The 17,053-nt window shown below is 40.8% G+C and overlaps 2 protein-coding genes across 9 annotated transcripts in view; one reads left to right on the top strand and one right to left on the bottom strand.

Moving 5' to 3' along the window:
• The first annotated feature begins 1,441 nt into the window (after positions 1–1,441).
• Positions 1,442–15,863, top strand: METTL21A (methyltransferase 21A, HSPA lysine). Of its 3 annotated transcripts, none has more exons than XM_028702538.2 (4): positions 1,442–1,588; positions 4,061–4,215; positions 6,027–6,138; positions 6,829–15,863. In XM_028702538.2, the coding sequence occupies exons 1-4, from the start codon at positions 1,516–1,518 to the stop codon at positions 7,224–7,226; spliced, it is 738 nt and encodes a 245-aa protein (XP_028558371.2). In that variant the 5' UTR covers positions 1,442–1,515; the 3' UTR covers positions 7,227–15,863. The 3 variants fall into 3 exon arrangements, with proteins under 3 accessions (XP_028558371.2, XP_028558392.2, XP_028558382.2); XM_028702559.2 differs by having other exon boundaries at positions 1,490–1,673; XM_028702549.2 differs by having other exon boundaries at positions 1,492–1,602.
• CREB1 (cAMP responsive element binding protein 1) overlaps positions 10,738–17,053 on the bottom strand; it is a 35,211-nt gene continuing 28,895 nt past the window's right edge. For all 6 annotated transcript variants that reach the window (XM_077918391.1, XM_077918383.1, XM_077918377.1 and 3 more), the window contains one exon: positions 10,738–17,027. In XM_077918391.1, coding sequence (XP_077774517.1) covers positions 16,883–17,027 — 145 coding nt within the window. In that variant the 3' untranslated portion in view covers positions 10,738–16,882. The remainder of the gene's footprint in view (positions 17,028–17,053) is intronic.

The following is a 17,053-nucleotide window of genomic DNA, read 5'->3' as shown; positions in this document are numbered from 1 at the left end:
CCTTCTTTATGGTCCAGCTCTCACTTCCATACATCACTACTGGGAAAACCATAGCTTTAACTATACGGACCTTTGTTGGCAAGGTGATGTCTCTGCTTTTTATGATGCTGTCTAGGTTTGTCATTGCTTTTCTCCCAAGAAGCAGGCATCTTTTAATTTCGTGACTGCTGTCACCATCTGCGGTGATCATGGAGCCCAAGAATTATAGGCATCAATGATTCATACTGTAGAGTTAGAAGGGTTCCCAAGGGTCATCTAGTCCAACCCCCTACAATGAAGGAATCTCAGCTGCAGCATCAATGACAGATGGTTCTCCAACATCTGCTTCGAAACCTCCAAGGAAGGATACCGTCCACCACCTCTCCACTATCGAACGGTTCTTACCATCATCCTAAAGTTCTTATTGATGTCTAGTCAGAATATCCCTTCTGGAAACTTGAAGCCATGAGTTCGAGTCCTGCCCTCCGGAGCGGGAGGAAAAAATCCAAGCTTGCCCCATCCTCCATGAGGCAGTCCTTGGGATATTTGAAGATCTGAAGTTGTGTGGAGGGAGGAACTGCAGCTTTGAGGAGAAAGGTGGAGAATGTTTAGTGCAGAGAGAGTACCACAAAATGAAGGGAGGAGACCAACAGTACAGTGGTACCTCGGGTTAAGTACTTAATTCGTTCCAGAGGTCCGTACTTAACCTGAAACTGTTCTTAACCTGAAGCACCACTTTAGCTAATGGGGCCTCCTGCTGCCGCTGCGCCGCTGGAGCACGATTTCTGTTCTCATCCTGAATCAAAGTTCTTAACATGAAGCACTATTTCTGGGTTAGCGGAGTCTGTAACCTGCAGCGTATGTAACCCGAGGTACCACTGTACCTCCAATTCAGCAAGAGGCATTTGTAGAGGAAACACTGGGGGGCAGGCGGGAGGCACGTGTGTGGATCTGACCTCCAAGAACATTCAAGCGATGCTGTACTTAGAGGCAGGCATCCCTGTGCCTTGTCTGACACGCCCTAGACACCCTTTCCCCACGTTGGACCTTAGCGCAACTGCAGGAACGCGCCGGGCATCCTATGCTACTTGCGCGCAGAGAGACTGCAGAGCTCAAAAAGTTACGAGATCTTTGCAAAGAGGGTGCTTTGGGGAAGCACCTCCCATGCTTCTACTTCGCAGCCAATGCAGTTCTTCTTTAATTGCATAATTGCAAAACTGATTATTACAAAGGGAAAAAAAACCAGGGCGCGATTGCTCCTGCTGCAAAGAGGCAACCAGTAAGAATAATTGGCGCCTTTGCTTTTTAAAAAAGGGGAGAAGACATTGTAACCGGTAGTTAAAGCTCTGTGTGTAACTCTTCCGGTTTCAGTCCATGCAGAATCAGAATACTGTAAACGAAGTGTAGAGCAGGAAGGGACAGAATGATGACTCCATTGAAAAAAAAGAAATCGTAACCGGAAGTTAAAGCCGAGTGCATACCTCTACACGTTTTTCCTTCTATGCCTGTAGTCCGGCCGTGCTGGCTGCTGTGCGCATGCCCGGTGCTCCCGCGCCGCCGAAAGTTGGTTCCCGGGACAAGTGGAAGGTCTCCGTCGACCCCGCGTCACGTGAGCAAAGGAGGGTCAGTGGGGGGAGGAGATTTGGGTACCCTAGCAACAAGGAGGGAGGGGGCCAGGTACCCCTCTCCTGAAGGTTAACCAATATATTATTATTATTATTATTATTATTATTATTATTATTATTATTATTATTATTATATAATAAACCAAGGGTAGGGCGAGCATAGAAAATGAACGTCTGCGGGAAAACGAGCTAGACGTTTTTGTTCTTCAATTCCAAATAATATAATTTTTATTCAGAATAACAGACATGCTGTTAGCACAGACACGCTTCGTCTAATGGCAAAGTTAAATCACCAAGCCAAGAAAAGATGCATGACCTACAGAGAATCTATTATCTTTATTTTTATTAAGCCTGCCTGTTTTCTTGGCAGGGCAGCTTACAGATAAAAATAAGAACAGCTAAAAAAACGGGGAGGGGGGGTGAGCAGAAACAACCAAGAAACAATGAAAGATGGATAGAATTAAAAACCTCTCTCTCTCTCTCTCTCTCTCTCTCTCTCTCTCTCTCTTATATGTAAGATCTGTTAAAAGCGCACAAATAATTGCAATGCAAACAGCACAACACCGGCCCTTTCATTAAATAGGCTAAGGTTTCTCTGGGCTACAGTTAATAAGAGAAATACACAAAAAGCCTTTTTCATTGGATCACACACAACACACAGCTCAGTTGGTGAGAGTGTGGTGCCGATAATGCCACAAGGTTGCAGGTTCGATCCCCACATGGGACAGATGCATATTCCTGGACTAGATGATCCTCAGGGTCCCTTCGAACTCTACAGTTCTATCTATCTATCTATCTATCTATCTATCTATCTATCTATCTATCTATCTATCCAACCTCCAGTGGGAAAGGAAAACATGAGGTATGTGCCCATCTCCACCCCATCAATGTGTAAAAGAACCAGGTAAGGTGGCACACTGCCTGCCTCCAGGGCCCCAGCATCTGTGAAAAATGATTTTTTGACAGCCCACCTCACAGGTTTGTTGTGTGCAAATATAGACGACTCCCCACTTATAGGGAGAAGTTACGTTCCGGGCCCCCATGTGCATGCGTAAAATCGCACAATAATAATTGGGGGACTGCTGTCCTGCCGTATAGGATTTGGTTTGCGGGGTGCCAAAGGATACTAGCCTGTCTCTCATCCTTTTAAACATGCACATGCAATTATTTATTAAGAGTTATATACCACTCTTCAGCGCAGGAGCTCACAAGATACATGAAGCTGCTGTCTGAGATCATGAGTGTGCTGAGGACATACTGCTCTCCCTTTCTTTCTCACCTTCTCATCCCTTTGAGGTGATGGAAACTCTAAACCAGTGCCTAGTGTCAGTTCAGGAATGGTTGGTGGCAAATACTCGCCTGAAGCTGATGTCCTTTCGGTCAGGAATTCTGCCAACCAGGAATTAGGTATACAACCCTGTTCTGGATGGAGTTGTACTCCTTCTGTAAGATCAGATATGCAACTTAGGGTAGCGATCCTGGATATCCAGTAGCAGTGCTGGATGAGAGTCATTTTTACAGGTTAGTTTGCTAGCTGTAACCTTTCTTAGGGAATTTGGACCTGAGCATAATCACTCATGCAATCTTCCAGGTTGTATGACCTCTTTCCATGAGGCTCTGCCTTTAATCACGGCTCATTCAATTGCAATTGGTCCAAAATCCAACTGGCTGGAACGTCAGAACGTATACCTCTGATCTTACTTCATCTCTACCAGTTTCCCTTTTTTAAAAGGCTGAATTTCAAAATGTTGCTATTAAGCTGTTTAGAGCCTTTGTTGACCCAACTTTCTCCCATATGAAACTGATCAAGCCATGAGCTCAACTTCAGAGCCTTTTCTATGTGCCATCATTAGTAGAAATTCAAAGTGTGGTTTCATGGCCCCTTTTTAGTGGTGGCACGGTGCTTTGACATGCCTTCTCTGGTGAGATCCATCAGGCTCCCTCTCTTCAGACAGGCTTTAAAAATTCACTTGTTAAAGCAGACTTCTAATACTTAACGTTTTGGGACAGAAATATTGTATCCATGTATGCCCAGTATCGTTAATAATAATCCCTTGATAGAAATTCATAAGATCAAACTCATGAAATACATTTTATTTTTCTTTGATTTAATTTGGCATGGGAAGATGAAGATAAAATGAAAATAGTTCTGACTGCTAGCTAAGCATCAAGCAAGTGTAAGGAGGTCGCCTATAGAGAAGAATTCTTGGCATCTTCCGGAAGCACTGGTAGTCTGCTTTCCACAACTGAAGTAAAACTCAGAGATAAATCCCTAGTGTGAATATTTTACGTTTCAGTTACCAAAGTTTGGCATGGAGTGAGTGTAAAATCAGAATAAGTGAATTGTGGAGTCGGGCAAAACTTGAGTCAACCTTTGCTAATGGAATTTGAAGAAGTACGAAGAGCCTTTTGTACAAACTTTCCCCCTAATGCTATACTTCCATTTGGTTTGATAGACAAAAAGATGGCCTTGGTTCCTTACGTTGACACGGCTGCTTGGGGGATGCAGAAGTTACACAAGTCTTCCTCTACATATTGTTTTGCCAACCACACCATCGAGATCCAGCAGAACTGGAAGCAGCTGGGTGTTGCAGCTGTTGTGTGGGATGCGGTCCGTATAATTTTGCACTTATTCATTTTCTGACACGTTACTGTTTAAAGATGATCCTTTGCTGTTTAAAGGTGGGCATGAATAGTCACTTGTTCAGCCCCCCACCCCACCCCAATTCCTAAATCAGTAGAAGAAGAGTTTGGATTTGATATCCCGCCTTATCACTACCCGAAGGAGTCTCAAACATTCTCCTTTCCCTTCCTCCCTCACAACAAACACTCTGTGAGGTGATTGGGGCTGAGAGACTTCAAAGAAGTGTGACTGGCCCAAGGTCACCCAGTAGCTGCATGTGGAGGAGTGGGGAATCGAACCCAGTTCACCAGATTACAAGGCCACCGCTCTTAACCACTACACCACGCTGGCTCTCATTGAAGTAATTCTTCAGTGCTTTTGTAGCCTGATCTTGTGCATGCTTACTAGCAATGGATTTAGTAGGGTTTACCTCCAAATTATAGTAGTCCTGCCATAGTAGCGATGGTCTAATCCAGTTGTCCTAATAATCTTATCTGTAGTTGTGGTGTTGCTTAAACTATTATTTGGGTAGCAGAGAAACTGATAAAACCTGATATGGATGTTCTCTGCACACTGAACTGTTGATCTTCAAAGCCACACATTTCAAAAGAGACCATGGAGGATGAAAGTCATACTGTAAATGTTTAAAGAAACACTTTGCACATTTATCATGCACTGTATACTGTGTTCTTAATGTTTTGGCATAGTTTCAGATGACAGTATACTTCACTGTAGTCATAGACACTCTTACCTGAGAGTAAGTCATGTTGAACTCAACAGAACCTGTTTATAAATAGACATGTATAGGATCACACTGCCGTCTGTTTGGGTGCTGATGGTACAGTCTTTTTACGGAATGAACCATTGGTGATGCCCCATTCAAAAAATAAAAATAAAACCCTGATATTTCTTGTTTTTCTGTTGAGTGCTGAAAAAAAAAAAAAGCTGTCCTCATTTTATTGTACACAACAGAAAGATTAGTTCTTTCATCATCTCTTAACAAGGTGTGATCTGTTCAGGGATGTGAAATCTCACTGGAAATCTCACCCTCTTTCAAAAAAATCAGTTTTCACCTCCTACCTGAAGAAGAAAAATTTATGAGTAGCCAAAAAAATAGATCATTAGTACAGCCCTCAAGGAGACTGAATTCTTCTCTTTAGTGTATATTTGTCAAAAAGTACAGTTTTAAATAGCTCACAATCCGCTGAGCAGAGTAATGTCACTAGAAATTAATAATTTGCAGTTAAATCCTCATTTTAGGCAGGGACACTCAGACTTCCAGTTTTAACCTCCCCAGTCCCCCTGAGTACAGTGGTGCCCCACAAGACGAATGCCTCGCAAGACGAAAAACTCGCTAGACGAAAGGGTTTTCCGTTTTTTGAGTCGTTCCGCAAGACGAATTTACCTATGGGCTTGCTCTGCAAGACGAAACGTCTTGCGAGTTCTTGCGAGTTTGTTTCCTTTTTCTTAAAGTCGCTAAGCCGTTAATAGCTGCTAAGCCGTTAATAGCCGCTAAGCCGCTAAGAGCCGCTAAGCCGCTAATAGCCGTGCTTCGCAAGACGAAAAAAACCGCAAGACGAAGAGACTCGCGGAACGGATTAATTTTGTCTTGCGAGGCACCACTGTATTTAGGTCCAAAGAATAATAATATTCTGGTCCTCCCTCACTTCACAGCGGTTTGTTGCCCTCAACTTTTCTGCAAGCTTGTCATGTGACCCACATGAGCAATGCTGTGATTAGGTATTAACCTAAATAAGCATTCTTTTTAATTAGATTTTTTTCCCCTTTTGGGTGCCCAGGCTGTGGTTTTGTGTACTTTCTTGGAGATGGGAGGCATTGATCTACAAGGACGCTTGGTGATTGAGTTAGGAGCCGGAACAGGCTTGTTGGGAATTGTAGCTGCATTGCTTGGTAAGTTTCTCTTTGCAGAAACTGGGGCTGACAGTGATTCTGAGTTGCATTGTTTTCCTTGGGTGCTGTTCATTGCAGAGCACAAATCCCTTTTTATTGTGTTTTTTTTTTGGGGGGGGTGTTAGGGGATTATACCAGACATGTCTATTTTGCAGCCATCCCAAGATTTTGCCTTTACAGACTGCAATCCTATATACACATATCTGGGTGCAAGTCCAGTCCAACTCATCTTCAGTTGACATACCATTTATGACTCTAAACCAAGATAACCTTTCAACTCTTGAATAGCAACCACTTGAATTACGGCTGCATGGCGTTTGTGAGGCTGCCTTGAAAATGATCTAGAAACTTCAGCTGACCCAAAATGGGGCTGCAAGGTTATTAACAGGGACTTGCTGATAATGGATTAGCATAGCAATGCAGTGATAGAAAGATGGTAGTATAATATTCTTTTATTAGAACACTCTCTTGGTCTGATAGCTTGGCTGAATGACATGACTGGGCCGTACTGAACATTAATAATAATAATTCCGAACATGAGTTTACATAGGAATCAACCCGAGAAATGGTTTTGTTGTTTGGGGAAATAAACCTGTGTTTTGAAAGTTGTGCTGGACACCGGCAATTTGTCTTCATGCATTTGATTTCTCCTTCTTCTCTTCCTCCTCCTCCTCCTTTTTGGCACGTTAGGTGCTCAAGTGACAATCACAGACAGGAAGGCAGCCTTGGCTCTACTGGAGTCAAACGTCCAAGCTAATTTACCTGCTGACATCCGGCCAAGGACAGCAGTAAAGGAACTGACTTGGGGCCGAGACTTGGGGAGCTTCTCTTCAGGAGGCTATGACTTTATCTTGGGAGCAGACATCGTTTACCTGGAAGAAACGTTTGCCGATCTTCTTGAAACATTGGACCATCTCTGCTCTGAACAGACGGTGATCCTACTATCATGCCGCCTCCGTTACGAGCGAGACCACAAGTTCCTGAAGATGTTGGAGGAGCGGTTTTCAGTATACGAGGTGCACTATGACCCTGGTAACGATGTGCATATATTCAGAGCACAGAGGAAAGCCCAGAAAGCAGATCTGTGATTAGTTTGTGAACTCTTGTATGCTCATTCCCGCCACTTGCAATCATTCCTGGACCAAACAACTTAATTTAGGCCTTTCATCCAGCCATTTCTCCTGTTTTTTCCCATCCCGATCATGGTAACTCAGATAATCCAACCAAATTATAAATGGACCAATGAATTATTAGTGTGCAAGGGCCAAGCCTGCCATTGAGGAAACGTAGGACCTGCTGGCTTCAAGTAAATGGAAAAATCCAATTAGATTAATAATAGTGACAGTTTACCTCTGTTTCCCACTGGTGTTAAGCTATGCTGCTCAGAACTACATCTCAGGGCACTTCCCCCAATGGAACAGCAAATATGAATTATGCAGTACATTGGGGGGTGGGGATGTGATATCCACAAGGAAATATTTGGCTATATTATGTAAAAACAAACCAGTTTTACTGTTTGTGTGCTTAGAGAGAATGGCTCAGTTAGCAATTTTCTATCATGCTAACTGGAACAATGATCAATCATGCAATAGAGAAATAATATACCAAAACATAAGGGGAGTTATTGATTTGCATTCCTAATAGAATGTTTAAATTCTTCTAGATATTTCGCATGAAACTAATTAGTCTAACATCATTCATTCATTATTATTTAGAGTTGCCTAGTTCCTTAGAAATTCACTCTGTAATATGTTCACAAATATGCTTCATTAGTTGTTTTTCAATAATCAAGTTTGTAATTTATAATTCATCAGTGCGCATTCAAGCTGTCCAGTAATTTTATTTATCAAGTCTAAAGATGATACAAATCTGTGCTTATTCTCTTAAGTGGATCCCTACTATTTTATCGAAAAGTAAAATTGTAATACATTAGTTAAGTAAATCACTAATCTACATTTAATAAAGTTTCCCCTCTGCTAATTCAAATCTGCCAATGTAGAATCAGAACCACCCCCAATCCAGCATCAGTTATTATCAGTATGCAAGTCCAAATACAGTAAAAACCGTGATATCATAAATAAGCCAGAAGTCAACTAATAACTCAAGTCTTTTTCAAACGTAATTTCAAGGTCATCAAGTACGTATACAGTAAGATCTTCTTTGAATAGTTTTTTTAATGTCCAGAAAGTCTATGGGTGTCTATATCCAAATAAAGTTCTGTTCCCAGTAAACTTATCTGTGTCCACAATTAGATTCACACACATATATATAAAATGTAAGTTTGTCTTATATTAAAGTTTGCCTCAAAATTTGGAATTAGTTAAGGTGTAATTTAAAGTCGCAATGCTTTCTGTTGCAATTAAAAAATAGATCCTTCTCTCAAAAGCTTTCCATGAGATTAGATTTACTCCTGAAATTATCAAAAGAAAAAGATGAATCCATTTCTTTCCCAAACATCATGTGATGAAGAGAGCGGAAAGTGAGTATGCTGTCCATTGTCTATCATCCCAATTGGAAAGTGATCTGATCAATAAGGTGCACTATCTGCTTAGTGACTTGTAAAATTCTGGTGCAAAGTTCCAGTATTCTTACTCTCACGTGGAAGAAGTTCTTACAGATAAATTGTTACTGCCTGATAGAGTAATACTTGATAGTTGTAAATCATTCCACAGAAGTAGAAAGTCAATAAAAATGTTTGATGTTTTGCAAAGAAATGTCCCATGTTTGGTTAGTTTTTCAACAGAAGGATACAACCAGGCAGGTGTACTCAAGAGGTAATCTCACGTGACTTCTGAATCTGAACTCCTCCACTTAAACATGCCTCCAGAGTGAGTTGCCAGATTCCATCCCGATCAGCAGAGTGCAACTTCTAACCAGAAAGCCAGAATTTTCACAATTGTGTTGTGGTCCCTTGGAGTGGATTCCAAGTACTGTGAGCAAACTGAAAAGAGCTGCATGTGCAGTGGGAGCAGAAGAGCAATTCTCTATTTGGGAGGTTCTGCAGCAGTCCTCGTGCTTCCGCGTGCAGCAGTAGAAGAGAACATTTGGACCAAAATCATCCAAGAGGCACAAGAGTGTCCCTAGCTGAACACAAAACAACTCCCGTCTTGCATGTAACAGGATGCTTTTGGACTCCCAAAACTTCCTAAAAAGTGCAAAGCACAATCTTGAAATCAACTGCAAATGTAACAAGGGTGAACAAATCTTTAAAGATCTACACAATCTCATTTTTAAGCTGCACCATTCTTTGGTTCCTACGGTTCAGGCACTAGGTAAAGGGACCCCGGACCATTAAGTCCAGTCATGGACGACTCTGGGGTTGCAGCACTCATCTCACTTTATTGGCCGAGGGAGCTGACGTTTGTCCGCAGACAGCTTCCGGGTCATGTGGCCAGCATGACGAAGCCGCTTCTGGCGAACCAGAGCTGCGCACGGAAACACTTTACCTTCCCGCTGGAGTGGTACCTATTTATCTACTTGCACTTTGACGTGCTTTCGAACTGCTAGGTTGGCAGGAGCAGGGACCAAGCAACGGGAGCTCACCCTGCTGCGGGGATTCAAACCGCCGGCCTTCTGATCGGCAAGCCCTGGACTCTGTGGTTTAGACCACAGCGCCACCCGTGTCCTATTCGGTTCAGGCACTACCTAACAGCAATAAAAGCAGCTGTTAAAAGTAACTGAATGTTTTTTTGAAAGAGCTCTTTCTGGGATGTAGAACTGAATCAGTTCACAAATTCGGTCTTCAGCTTTCCCAGCCTAAGTAAATCCATTCCATCGCAACCTGTAACCTGTGGAGCACTTTTGTGCTGTAGGATTCGACAGTCCATCCTAGGGCACATGCAGTTTGAGCTGGATCTAAGGTTGAGCAGAGCACGTGCTGAAAAACCCTAATGACCTGCCCCACCCCACCCTGGCAGAGACAATAAGCATCTACCCCTGGAAGCTTGTGTAGAATCGTAGAATCAGAAGGGACCTCCAGGATCATCTAGTCCAACCACCTGCAACGCAGGAATATGCAGCCGTCCCTTTATGCGGGGAAAAGCCTGCAACCTTGGCATTATCAGTGCCATTCTGAGGAAAGTGGCACAAGCGATCTGTGCTATTATTCTGGTGCAAAATGTGGAGCTGGGAGGTTAGGAGGGGCCGTTGCTATGGTTTCTACAAATTTCTTCAGCCCAGCCTCCCCATTTCCTAGTCAAAGGAGCAGCTCCCTCCCCCATTTCTTCCTTCCCGTTAATAATGAAAGGTAACATCATTTTTGTGGGTGTGCCAGGAACATGAATGGGAATTAGATGTGGCACTTTTGTGCCCATCTCTACCATTCCCCTTGGGCCCCTGGTACATCTATATTAAGGAAGTTCCCCACAGATGTTCTGAAGTACATCTGGTGGCATAAACCCTCCTGCTAGCATATCTGTCTTTGCCCCCAAAGCAGCCCTTAGGCTGCATCCTAGGGTCCCTCGCCAGAAAGTATACATATGATTGGGCCCTCAGAACATTTCTATTTTCCTGTTTTATGTGGCCAAGCAGCAAGTATTGCTGATGTCAACGGCATCAAGATATATGACCCTCCTTCTCTGAAGAAAAGAGACTTCAAAATGATTTTAAAAGCATGTTTATGTGTCTGCACATAAATGTGTAAAAAGGGTGTTATGACAGTTTATACCACAAACTTTACAGTAAGAAAAAGCACTTTTATGACAATTCACAAATTCACAAGGATCACTTTAATATACAAAGCAATTACTAGCATTCTGAAACACAAAGCAGTTAGTATGTACACAATGTTAATAAAAAGCAGTGTAACTCAGTACGTGGGGTGGGGGGAATAAACGCACAAAACAATAATTACAAAATTAAAACAGGGGTGTTTCTAGGAAATAGAGGATTCTCAAAATGAAATTAACCCATCCCCAGTTCATATTTCTTTGCTCAGCAATTTAATTTCAAGAGGAAACTTTTTTCAAAGTTCAATACCCTGTTTTGTGCTGATTGTTTTGGGTGAAGAATCAGAAATGGGGGTGAATTTTAGTTTCTCTTAAATAAAAATAGCATAGCCATCCCCATTCCAGAAACTTGAAATTTTGCATTGTGATTTCTTCATGTGTAAACTGCCTTCCAAACCTAACGAAGGAGCTTTAGAGAAGGTGCTTCACTTGCGCAACTTTCTCTCTGTATGTTCTTGCAAGCAGAATGGTCATACATAAAGTAGTAGGGTTGTAAATGGAACTGAAGGTCTAGCATTTAGTTTCTTCTTATTTCAAAACAGAAATAATTCTATTACACAGATATGGAGTGGTATCTGGCTCAAGTGCAACCGGTAGAAAACATTTTAAAAACAATCTCCCAATTATTTATCATGACCTTATTGAATACCATCAAACTGTTTTAGGTCTCCTCTCCTCTTTCTTCCTGCCTCAGATTGTCCATCAAATCAATTTGCGGCCACGGCTCAAGTGACTGACTGATACAGTAGTATCATGCTTAGAATGATACAGCCAATGGTTGTTTTTAAATCTGCACCAATCTCTAACTTGATTCCATTATCAACAGGTCAATCAGGAGGAGAAATTCAAGTGAGGAGGAGAACCTCCAGATAATTAGAGAGGTTTGATGTGCCTTGGGTTCAATGTGAGGCTAAGAGGCCACATGTAAACAATACAGCGTAGTTATTGTGGTAGGCAGTGGCGACTGGGTCATATTCAGAAAGCGCTGCAAAAGAATGGCAACCATAGGACCTCGGTGCTTAATTTTTGCAGCCACGTATCCATAAATTAATGAGCTAAATCCCAGCGTAGTTGTTCTCGGTTGTCTCATTACACTGGGGTAAGCTACACATCCCCTTGACACCAAGCATCTCGGAAATAAATGCTGCATTGGTGAAAACGTACGTGTGCGCACAAACCCTGAGAAAGTGAGTGAAAGGGTACAGTAAGATGCGGTGAGATTCCTTGCAGGTATAAGCAAGGATAAGCAGGATTCAAAATAACAATCCTGAACAAACCCTCATCATTTCTGACTCTGTAAACATGACTTTAAAATGTACGACCGCTCACTTCAAGCTAGCAGGGACCTGCATTTGCAGTACCAAAAATAATTTGTGCTATTAAAAAAAAAAAGCCTGTCCGTTCACCTACAACTATGGTTTACATACATTTCAAGATTCCAATGTTTCAGGATGCAAATTTATCAGAATGAAATATTTGGGATTGCATTCTGATATGCCGTCTACCGATTTCTCATCTTGCAGTGAAGCCATGCAATAATTCTTAAGCTATAGTCAGCATGGAAGATGAACGTATCACAAGACAGTGCACTGCTAAAATTTCAGCACCATATATTTAACAGTTCCAAGCTGGCTGTGCTTCTCAATGTGCTCAGAACAGAGGTTGGTGTACTTTATATCTAGAAAATTTAGAAGACTTGATAAAATCTATCCATAGGCATAAAGTATGCAACCATGGGTTTATAGTATATAAAAATAAACCCATTTTAAGAGTCTTTAACTTTACATCAACTCATCTTAATTGCCAGCAGGAAATACTCAGGAGTTGTGCTTTCTGATAAATCTGGGTGTGTTATGTAGCTTCACTCTTTAAGGAAAACAAATCCATGCATCTTACATTTTTTTCATCTGGACTCTATCCTTGAAATGTTCAGTTCTATTCACAAACTACAAAATGAATTTAGTATCACCAAAATTTAGTTTCCCCTTTTCTCATATGATTGTTCCAATAATTACATACAATCCTCTGCCACATTTCTAATGTCATTAAAAGGACTGTAATCTTCCTAACTTCCACTGGACTGTAGATTTTTGGTCCTGCCCTGCAGATCCCCCCGCAAGAATTGCCTCTTTTAAAGTTTATCCTGAGAGTCAGTGGATTAGCTAAAAGTAATGAGATATATACAAATAGCAGGACCACAATAAATATGCTAGACGCTCTTCAGATTAAGAGCCAAGCTGCATGATCAATACCCTCAAAGGCAAAATTTGAACTGTACTGCCACTTCACACTGCAGATGGCAATTGAAATGTTTGCCCAAACATTAAAAACTAAGATGTCAGTGGAAGGCTATAGTATACCCTTCTCCATAACACTAGTTTCTTTATGGGCAGGATTTTTAAAAATACACGTGGGAGCACAATCAAACATTCAATCTCCACCTGAAGCATGTAGTTGTACATTCTAGCCTTCAACAGCACCCAAGGCTACAGGTCATGTATTTGAGCTCATTACCAAAACTGATTTTGGTCATACCACAAAAGTTCTCACCTTACTGGGAATTATTTAGCTTCAGATAATTGTTTCTGAAATAGAGACACTATAGAACCACCAGGCTTGTTTATAGACGGATGTGTGCTTTCACACTCAAGCAATGCTGGAATAAGATACTAGAAACCACACAAAAGCAAGAAAACTGGAAAAATATTTTTCTCACAAAAAAAAGGGGTGGGTGGGTGGGTCATTAGTTCCCTTTGTATAAAGCAAATCTTTTCCTTTTATTTTATTTTTTTGCCTTAATGTATAGCTGCCGAAGAGACAAAGCACAAAGTGAACAATCTGGGGGAAGAGAGGAGCTTAAAACGGCTGACATAATTCCATAATTCACTTTCTAAAAAAATACAAATTGCAGTGAAATAAAATCACTAAATATGGGTAAGTGAACAACAATACAACATATCAATAAGCGCCAGAAGAATGTAGCTCAAACAAGAGGCTGAAGCGTGTATATTAACACGCATGCACATTCTCTCTCTCACACACACAGAGTAAAACTTTTTTCTGACCTCAATATACTATAATACTCAGCATTCCTGACTTAAAAGCTCTCAGAGCTATAGATTATATACTGTGTATATATATTTTATATATGTACATATTTTATACATACGCATTTCCCAAGAATATCTGTTAGAAGAGCACCCTGGGCAATATTTCAATTGCCTACATGGTACCTTTTATTTTGTAAAAGATAGAAACTGTACTTGAAACCAGACCTATGTATGATGACTACAATGGAGCTAGCCCTTTCTACACCTTTTTTTTTCCAATTAAGCCTGGCAACCAACTTAGTATTTTAGCAAAATTTCTGTTGAGCAGCAAAGGGGCCAAATGCAAAACAACCAGGTAAGACAATCTTGCTTTTTGTTCAATAAATTAGCAATATACAAAATAAGGGTTTGCTTGTTTTTCGCATTCTCTTCAGTTCCTTTTGGCTGTCAAGAATTACAAAGGACATACCATTAAAGTCTGAACTTGGGTTACCGAAAACATAAGAAATAGGAAATTGTTTTATTTCATAAGAAATGCCAGATATCTCGGTATTGGGTAAGTAAAAACTGACAGATGTTATTTTATTGCTGGTGAAAGATTCCAGAATGAAAACCCTGAATTGACCTATAGACGAGCCACACTAGATTCTGCAAGCGGTTCATGTTGAGCCTCCTTTGACCGAATGGAACCTGGGAAAGGCTGAAATTAAGCGTAGGGTCAGCCCCACCACAACCCATTTGTCTGCTGAGCTCTCTTGCTGAAATGCAACTCTCTCAGCTAATTGCAGGAGATGCCAAGAACACAGCAAGCAGAGAGTTTTGGTGGTTGCTTTCCTGATGAACGAATTTTAGATTATTACATAATGTTTAAACAGATTACCTGACACATCCACAGCCAGCTTTGAAAGAGGCTTACTCAAACCAAGATCAACACATACAATGGTTTTCAATGAGGTTAGCAATTCGAGAAAATCAGCAGAGATCATGATTCTACCAAAATTTCGGGGGGTGAGGGGAACAAACCTCACAAGGCAGGTAAAAATTGTGGATCTGAGTTCTCCATAATCTATCATCCCGTTTCTTTGTAGGAATCTGCTTTTGTTTTTTTTAAAAAAAATATATTATGATGTGAGAATTAAAGGGTTTCTAAAATGGCAGAACTTATTTTTGTTCAGAATGTCTGTGTTATTTTATCCAATAGCAGGAGGAAAAGTTTGCCTTGCAAATAAAAATAAGCTGCTTAAAATATGAGGCTTTTTATATTCTTTAATTCTAAAGATTTTGTGACATGCCTTACAAACAAATTTTGTCTTCATCTGATAAAAGGGTAAATTATAAAGATTTGCACTTATTTTCATAAAAAACAAATGCACTATTAAGTAAAATTACTAGCTAAATTATAGCTACAGGTGTTGCATTTAATTGATAAAACATTGCAATAGGCCATGTTGGTTTTATCACCTTTAAGAAGATCTGAGAACTAATATTCTTTCAGGAGCAGTCTTATTTTATGTGCAGGCTTTTATTGATGAGGTGAGGATCAAAATAACTGCTGGGATTAGAGATTCAAAATAACTTCACGTTCTCTTAAATAAGTCCATTTTGCCTCTGGAGAACTGATTCCACCTTAAGAAGCCAAAGTAGCTTGAACAAAGGAATTTCTAATGTTGAACGGCTTATTTGCTGCCTTAAATCATATTATACTGATTAATCACATTACTGATTCCTGCAACATACTTTAGGGCAAGTTTTTTTCTTTTTACTCCTTAGGGTTTGAATGTCTGCAGATGAGAAACTTTTACTTAGATCCAGCTTGATCCCTAAATGACACAGAGTCCTACTGAAATCAGATAGCTTAACTGGGACGCAGGTCTGGCTGATGACTTAGGTTCAACAAGTCAGCAAAGTTCAATTTCACACCATCTGTGTGCACAATAGGGAGATTTAGGGGGGGAAAATTCTCTACCTGCACGAAAAAGTTAACATTCACTCCTATCTTCACTAAAGTATGCACTGCTAGCGGTTGCCTTGTATAACATCGCCTCTGGATAATGCAAAACAAAAATGGTGTTTTAATGAATTATTCTTTATGATAATCTCATGGACTTCTAAGCTAAAGCAGAACGTTACCGTTCCTGCTCTACTGCTTGCTAGGAGTCCATGTCCCCTTAGGATATCATAAGCGTTAGATGATTTCTTTACGGGCAATCAAAAGACTGAACACATGAACTCTCCTTTTTTTATATAAAAAAACCAGGAAATCAATGGAATCATCTTTTATCATATAGAAAACTATCTAAAAAACAGATGGAGGTTACAGGTGACTATCCCACCTTCTCCCCAACCCTTCTCTATATGCTCATTTAATTCCTACTGTGTACATACCTACATACCTGAAGTACATGTCTTTTGGCATCATTCTACCACGTAGCTGCAACTGTAATGTTTGATAATGGAGGTTTGAAACCATGCAACAATTTGGCAACCACAGCTTCCTCAGAGCATACCTTGGGTACGCATCCAGCCCACATAATACTTCAGGGCAGAGCCTCGGGATAACCATCTCTGAGGGATTCAGACGAGCTCTGTGTTTTAATTCTTGAAAGCATTATGAAATAAACCCCTCTGCGCGCGCACACAAAAAAGTGAACGTTATTATTCCTTGAAGAAGATGGGAGATGAGGAAGTCTCTTCTCTTTCTTCTCAACCAGGATGCAGCGTGGTGAAAATAATTCGGGGGAAGGGAGAGGGAAGGTGGGGGAGAAGTGGAGGCAGGTGTTTCAACATTCACAGTTTAATGCAAAGCACAGACGGATAAAATTCTGCAGTTGCTTTCAGGCAGTTTTGCGCGTAGAAAAAAAAAAAGAGAGAGAAATGTTTAGAAAATAAAAAGTCCACTTTGTCTTTCTGGCAGTCACCAAAGCAGTCTTTCTCTGACATTAACAAACCAAAAATGGGGATCTAAAATTAATCCGATTTGTGGCAATAAAGGTCCTTAAGTGCTTTTAGCTCTTCAATCAATGTCTTGTTTTGGTTTTCAAGCACAGCCACTCTGTTTTCTAGACATTTGACATATTCTTTTTTCTTCCTGCGGCACTCGCGTGCTGCTTCCCTGTAGGCAAAACAGAATATTAAAGC

The sequence above is a fragment of the Podarcis muralis genome, chromosome 1, assembly GCF_964188315.1.
Source record: "Podarcis muralis chromosome 1, rPodMur119.hap1.1, whole genome shotgun sequence".
Classification (NCBI taxonomy): Eukaryota; Metazoa; Chordata; class Lepidosauria; order Squamata; family Lacertidae; genus Podarcis; species Podarcis muralis.
This window is presented reverse-complemented; position numbering and strand designations above follow the sequence as displayed.

What these genes read in the sequence shown, in the direction of transcription:
- METTL21A (XM_028702538.2), top strand. Translation starts at nt 1,516, where the DNA reads ATGCCCGGTGCTCCCGCGCCGCCGAAAGTTGGTTCCCGGGACAAGTGG. An exon ending in CTCCGTCGACCCCGCGTCAC is followed by an intron (nt 1,589 to 4,060) that starts GTGAGCAAAGGA and finishes TTGGTTTGATAG; the next exon opens with ACAAAAAGATGGCCTTGGTT. An exon ending in AATTGTAGCTGCATTGCTTG is followed by an intron (nt 6,139 to 6,828) that starts GTAAGTTTCTCT and finishes TTGGCACGTTAG; the next exon opens with GTGCTCAAGTGACAATCACA.